This window comes from Aptenodytes patagonicus, chromosome 22 (genome assembly GCF_965638725.1).
Source record: "Aptenodytes patagonicus chromosome 22, bAptPat1.pri.cur, whole genome shotgun sequence".
Taxonomy (NCBI): domain Eukaryota; kingdom Metazoa; phylum Chordata; class Aves; order Sphenisciformes; family Spheniscidae; genus Aptenodytes; species Aptenodytes patagonicus.
In genome coordinates this window covers 6,143,864-6,150,752 of record NC_134970.1, presented here as the reverse complement: position 1 = coordinate 6,150,752, position 6,889 = coordinate 6,143,864, and the positions used below count along the sequence as shown (strand labels likewise).

The 6,889-nt window shown below is 70.2% G+C and overlaps 2 protein-coding genes across 2 annotated transcripts; one reads left to right on the top strand and one right to left on the bottom strand.

Annotated features, from left to right (window-relative positions):
• Nucleotides 1-477: 477 nt before the first annotated feature.
• On the top strand, nt 478-4,025 carry LOC143170221 (uncharacterized). The gene is made up of 2 exons (XM_076358317.1): nt 478-964; nt 3,316-4,025. The coding sequence occupies exons 1-2, from the start codon at nt 478-480 to the stop codon at nt 3,864-3,866; spliced, it is 1,038 nt and encodes a 345-aa protein (XP_076214432.1). The 3' UTR covers nt 3,867-4,025.
• Nucleotides 4,026-4,702: 677 nt separating this feature from the next.
• On the bottom strand, nt 4,703-5,896 carry SHISA4 (shisa family member 4; the record flags this gene model as incomplete). The annotated part of the gene is given in 3 exon segments (XM_076357937.1): nt 4,703-5,120; nt 5,230-5,412; nt 5,763-5,896. Coding segments are annotated over 3 exon segments (364 nt in total), but the record flags the coding sequence as incomplete, so codon positions are not given.
• Nucleotides 5,897-6,889: the final 993 nt, after the last annotated feature.

The following is a 6,889-nucleotide window of genomic DNA, read 5'->3' as shown; positions in this document are numbered from 1 at the left end:
CACCCCGAACCGAGCACCCGCCATCACCGCGGACCGGGCACCCGGCGGCGTGACCTGACCGCCGGCGGCCGGCAGGGGACGCGCTACCGGAGCGAACCGGGGGGGGGGGGGGGGGGGGGGGGGGGGAGCGGGCGGCAGCGCCCGGCGGGGTCCGGCAGGGGGCGCCACAACGAACCGGGACGGTGGCTCCCGGCAGGGGGCGGTACCGGAGCCGTACCGGAGCGGCTGTGCGCGGCGGCGGCCGGCAGGGGGCGCGATCCCGCCCCGGCAGCGGCACCGGCAGCGGCAGCGCCCGGCGGCGGCCGTCAGGGGTCGCGGTGCCGCCGGCCCCGCTCCGCCTCTCTCCGCCCCGCTCCGCTCCGCTCGGCGGAGCGCTCGGTACCGGGGAGACGGCGCAAGACAAAAGGCGCGGCGGCGGGGCGATGGGCGGCGGGGCGGCGCCATGAGGAGGAGACGACGGCGGCGGCGGCGGCGAGCATGGCGGCGGGCGGCGGCGGCGGCGGCGGCGGCGGCGGCGGCGGGGCGCGGCGGGGGCTGCTGAAGCGGAAGCCGAACTTCACGCTGCAGGAGATCGACATCCTGATGAGCGAGGTGCTCAAGTACGAGCAGCTGCTCTTCGGCGCCGCCGCCAGCACCGTCAACGCCTACGAGAAGCAGAAGATCTGGTGGCGCATCACCAACAAGATCAACGCCGCCGGCCGCAACCAGCGCGACATCGGCGAGGTGAAGAACCGCTGGCGGGGGCTGCGCCGTCGGGCCAACGATAAGATCACCCGGCACCGGCAGGAGAGGCAGGGACCCGCCGCTCGACCCGCCGGCCGACCCGGCAACGGCAACGGCAACGGGAACGGTTCCGGGCCTGGCCCGCCGGAGCTCGGCCCCGGGCCCGCGCCCGGTTGGGGACCGCGCGGCGCCGCCGGCGTCGACCCGCCGCTCCTCAGCGTCGAGGTGGTGGCGCCGCACGGTGGGTGCGCGGGGCGGGGGCGGGGGGGGGGGGACCGGGACACGGGCACGGGGGACCAGGCCATGGACACGGGGGACTGGGACAGGGACACGGGGGACAGGGACCGGGGGGGGGGGGGACCAGGACATGGACACGGGGGACTGGGACAGGGACACGGGGGACAGGGACCGGGGGGGACACACCAGGCCATGGACACGGGGGACTGGGACAGGGACACGGGGGACAGGGACCGGGGGGGGACACACCAGGCCATGGACACGGGGGACTGGGACAGGGACACGGGGGACAGGGACCGGGGGGGACACACCAGGCCATGGACACGGGGGACTGGGACAGGGACACGGGGGACAGGGACCGGGGGTACACACCAGGATATGGACACGGGGGACTGGGACAGGGACACGGGGACCAAAGACAGGAGTGTGGAGGGACGGGGACACTGGGGACCAGGACCATGGCATGGAGGGACCGGGGCAGTGTCAGGGGCAGTGGGACCAGGACACGGTCATGGGGAATCAGGACACGGACATGGGGAACTGGGACAGGGACACAGGAGACCAGGACCAGGGTGTGGGGGGACCAGGACACAGACACGGGGGAACAGGACAGGTGTGTGGAGGGACCGGGACACGGACGTGGAGGACCAGGACAGGGACACAGGGGACAGGGACAGGGGGTCACTGGGACCAGGACAGGTGCATGGAGGGACAGGGGCAGGGACACGGGGGACCAGGACCAGGACGTGGGGGGACCAGGACACAGGGAACCGGGACAGGGACATGGGGGACTGGGTCAGGGACAGGGGGCCACTGGGACCAGGATGGGGACGTAGAGGGACAGGGGCAGGGACACAAGGGACCAGGACCAGAACGTGAGAGGGACCAGGACACAGACATGGGGGACCAGGACAGGAGGGACATGGAGGGACTGGAGCAGGGACACGGGGGCAGTGGGACCAGGATGCAGGGGGACCAGGACTGTGACAGGGGCACTGGGACCAGGTCGTGGGGGACCAGGACACAGACATGGGGGACCGGGACAGGGACATGAAGGACTGGCACAGGGACGCAGGGGACCGGGACCAGGACAGGGACACTGGGACCATGACATGGGGGACCAGGACATGGATACAGGGGACCAAGGCAGGGACCTGGAGGACAGGGGCAGGGACATGGGGGACAAGGACCAGGACGTGGAGGGACCAGGACACAAACACAGGGGAACAGGGTAGGGATGTGGGGGGACTGGGGTGGAGACACAGACACGAGGGGACTGGGACAGGGACATGGGGGAAACTGGGACAAGGGCAGGGGGACCAGGAGAGGTGCAGGGAGGGACTGGGGCAGGGACAGGGAGGATCAGGACAGGGACAGAGGGGCAGGGACATGGAGGGGACATAGACACAGGCGAGGAGGACGGGGACGTGGAGGACTGGGACAGGCACGTGGAGGGGCAGGGATGTGGGGGGACCAGGACAGGGGACAGGGGGATAGGGACATGGGAGGACCAGGACAGCTACACAGGAGACGGGGACAGCAACAGGGGTACTGGGACCAGGACAGGGCCAGGAGCACCGAGACCAGGTCAGGGACATGGGGGGACCTGGGCCAGGATAGGGGACTGGCACCAGGACAGCAACAGGAGGGGACTGAGAGCAGGACCGGGACTGGGACAGGGGCATGGGGGGACCAGGATCAGGACAGGGGCATGAGTGGATCAGGACAGGGGCATGAAGGGACACGGACCAGGGCAGGGACAAGGGTCAGCAGCACTGGGATCGAGACAGGAGGATACCAGGATCAGGCCAGGGACATGGTCGACTGGGATTAGGACAGGGACAAGGGACAGGGTGTAGTGGGACCAGGACAGGGATAAGAGGGGGCTGGGACCAGGGCAGGGACATGGTGGGTTTGGGACAGTGACATGGGCAGGACCAGGACAGGGACAAGGGACATGGGGGGACCAGGATCAGAACAGGGACATGGGAGACCAGGACCAGGACAGGGACATGTGGGGACCAGGACAGGGACATTGGGGGTACTGGGACCATGCAGGGACATGGGGGGACCACAGTCAGGACAGGGATATGGGAGTACTGGGACCAGGAGAGGGACAAGGGACATGGGATGGGGCTGAACCACGAAGAGGGACACGGGGCTATGGGGATACGTACGTATAGATGGGACCAGGATCGGGTGCAGGAGAGGGGACACGGGAGTACAGGGATGGGGATGAGGGAGACAGGGACAGGGGGAAGCAGAGGCAGAAGGGGGTCCGGTCGCTCGGTCTGTGGGGCACTGGGGAGATGGGGGGGCCCGCCAGCTGCCCCGCGCTCTCCGTCCATCCCGCAGGCGTCAAGGAGGAGGCAGTGAAGGAGGAGCCGGTGGAGGTGAAGACTGAGCCCTTCCACGGCCCGGCCGCCGACAGCATCCCCAGCCATGGCGCCGAACGCCGGCTACCCCGTGCCGGCACCCACCCGCCCAGCGAGCTGTGCGAGGGCTGGAGCCGGAGCCCCCCGCGCCCCGCGCCCCCCGAACTCTCCCTCGGCGACCTGAGCGGGCAGCAGGAGCCGTTGGGCTCCGATTTCCCGAGCATCCTCTTCGAGCAAGAGGCCGAGCATCTCAATAACTGCGGCGCAGGCGAACCGGGACCCCCCGGGACGACGGGACTGTCGGACGGGGCGCCCGACTGCACCCAGCTCACCCCGGCCGAAAAACGCATCGTCCAGTCTAACGAACGGCTGGTGCAGGAGATGCGAGCTTTCCGCCGGGAATACGCCGAGAGCCGCCGGGAGACCACCTCCGTCCTGCGCGTCATCGCCCAGGCGCTGGGCGGCCTCAGCCGCAGCCTGGCCGAAATCCGTGACCTCTACCTCCGGGAGCAGGCGGTCCCCAAACCCTGAGCCCCCACGCAGCTGGCTGTGTGCGCCCGCGGCCGGCGGGGACCGCCCTGGGGACAACTTCCCCCCCCCCCCAGTGCCCGCCTTGCTTCTTTTATTTTTATTATTTTTTTTTTCCCCCCTCCATCCCACTTAAATAAAACTCAGAGCTGCCCCCCCGGCTCCCCCTTCCCCGGGCTCGTTGCGGGGGTTTTGGGGGCGACGGGATGCTGGGACCCACGGTCCCCTGGGAGATGGGGCAGCGGTTTGCCCCCCGGGGGAACGTGTCTGCACGGCTTTTCCCCCCGCCGGGAGCGATGGACTCGGCGATCCCAAATTTAGCTGGTGGCTGGATCCCCCCCTCCCGGCGACAGTGCCGGGGCGGGGATGAATCACCCTGGGAGCAGCCATCCAAAATAACCGGGGTGAATCACGCTGCCCCGGCGCCTGTTCCTCGCCACGGGCTGTGAAGGGAGACGGATCCCGGCTCTGGCGATTCGGGATGGGGGGGACGGGTGGAGGAATTGGCCTCGCACCCGCAGCCCCCATCCCGGGGCTGAATTTGTTGCTTTCTGCCCCAAAACGCCACGGGGGATGGTTTCACACCCCAATCTTGAGCAGTGGCGCTGGGTGGGCAGCAGCGCTCCCAGGCTGGCTCATCCCGGTGGCTGGTTTGGTGGGAATTATCCATCCCAACCCAATTTTTGGATGGAGATGCCCTGGGAGTGGAACGGGAAGGGGGGGGAAGTCACAGCCTGCCCCACCCCACCCCCCCCCGCCCCTTACAGCTCCCCGGGGAGGGGTGCGGGGCTCTGCCCTCCCACCCCGCCCCGGTACGGAGCCACCGAGACGACACTGGGTGTGGGGCACAAGACGCGGTTTAATGCCAACCCCGGGCAGGGAAGAGCCGGGGCCGAATCCGGACGCGGGTGTGCAGGGGTGCAGCGATGCACGGCCCTCGGGGGACACCCCCCTGGGCACCTCCCCTTCGACGGGTGCAACGGGGCTGTTGGCACCCGAAGCCGGGGCGGAGGCACCCACAAAGGGCCCAGTGTGCGGGACAAGAGCTGCCCTGTGCTGCTGGCACGGGGTCATCCCCGGGACAGCCGGGAAGGGCCTGATCCGGCCACGGCCGGGGCACCCTCCCGGCCCCGTGGCAGGGGGATGAGGGTCCCCAGCCCGGCCCCGCTGGCCGGCGGCGGGAGGAGGGTGCCGGGGTCCCCGCGGGTGCTCAGGCTCCAGGGTAGCTGGGCTGTGCCGGAACGTAGGGCGGAGGCGCTGCGGGGGGGGCGGGATGGGGTGTCAGCCCCTGCAGGGCCACCGGGTGCCCCTGGGGAATAGGGGGTGGGTGTCCCATTCCCCCCCCCCCCCCCTCCCCCATGCTCACCTGTGGGGTTGTAGACGGGGGGGCCGGAGGGGTACAGCGGGTACTGGGCGGCGGGGCCGGCCGGCGGGTACATGGCCATGGGGGTGAAGCCGGGCTGGGGGGGCACAGGGCCGGCTTTGGGGTCCATGGGGAAGGGGGCTGGGGGGGCCGCGGGGGGGTAGCTGGAGAGCGGAATCTCTGGGCCTGTGGGAGAGATGGGGTGGGGGCTGCAGCACCCCGGCACAGGGACGGGGACCGGGACAGAGCCCGGCGGTGCCCGCGGGTGTCCATGGCCCTCGGGGGGGGGGGGGGCCAGGGGATGGTGGCGGGCACTGGGGTGATCTCAGCAGCACCCGCTCCAGTGCCCTCCCCCAGCACCCAAATCCCCCACCCTGCACCCCAGTGCCCCCCCTGCACCCCGATCCCCCACACACATTCGTCCAGGGCCCCCCCCCTCACCCCAAATCCCCCACCCTCTACCTATAGGCCTCCCTCCTGCATCCCACCCCCCCAATCCCTGCAGGCCCCCACCTGCACCCCCAAACCCCCCCGACCTTGCAGCGGGGTGCGGAGGTGCTGCCGGCGCTGGTACAAGTAGCAGCAGGAGCACATGAAGCAGCAGACGATGGTGGTGACGATGGCGATGAAGAGCACCACGGCCGAGGCGATGCCCGCGATGGTCTTGGGGCTGTGGGACACCGCGGGGACGTGGGGGAGCGGGGCCTGGGAGGGGGCACCCGGGGCAGACACCCACCCCCCCCACCCCCCCGCAGGGTACCTCCCCCCGACCCAGTCACACCAGTGCCCGCAGCAGCAGGGGCACCCTTGGAGCACCCACCTGGGGACTGGAGGGACAGACACGTCCCGACAAGCACCCAGTGCCCAGCACCCAGCACCAGCACCCAGTGCCACTGCCCAGCACCCTGTGTCCAGCACCCACTGCCCAGCACCCAGCACCAGCACTCAGTGCCACTGCCCAGCACCCTGTGCCCAGCACCCAGCACCCAGTGCCACTGCCCAGCACCCTGTGTCCAGCACCCACTGCCCAGCACCCAGCACCAGCACCCAGTGCCACTGCCCAGTACCACTGCCCAGTGCCCAGCACCCAGTACCAGTGCCCAGTGCCCAGCACCAGCACCCAGCACCCAGTGCCACTGCCCAGCACCCTGTGCCCAGCACCCACTGCCCAGCACCCAGTGCCAGCACCCAGTGCCACTGCCCAGCACCCTGTATCCAGCACCCACTGCCCAGTGCCCAGCACCAGCACCCAGCACCAACACCCAGCACCCAGTGCCCAGCACCCAGCGTCCAGCACCCAGTGCCACTGCCCAGCACCCTGTGTCCAGCACCCACTGCCCAGCACCCAGCACCAGCACTCAGTGCCACTGCCCAGCACCCTGTGCCCAGCACCCAGCACCCAGTGCCACTGCCCAGCACCCACTGCCCAGCACCCAGCACCAGCACCCAGTGCCACTGCCCAGTACCACTGCCCAGTACCACTGCCCAGTGCCCAGCACCCAGTACCAGTGCCCAGTGCCCAGCACCAGCACCCAGCACCAACACCCAGCACCCAGTGCCCAGCACCCAGCGTCCAGCACCCAGTGCCACTGCCCAGCACCCAGCGTCCAGCACCCAGTGCCCAGCACCCAGCACCAGCACCCAGTGCCACTGCCCAGCACCC

Excerpts from the sequence above, each read along its gene's own strand:
- LOC143170221 (XM_076358317.1), top strand. The coding sequence starts at position 478 with ATGGCGGCGGGCGGCGGCGGCGGCGGCGGCGGCGGCGGCGGCGGGGCG. Across the intron at positions 965-3,315 it reads CGAGGTGGTGGCGCCGCACG|GCGTCAAGGAGGAGGCAGTG; the intron begins GTGGGTGCGCGG and ends TCCATCCCGCAG.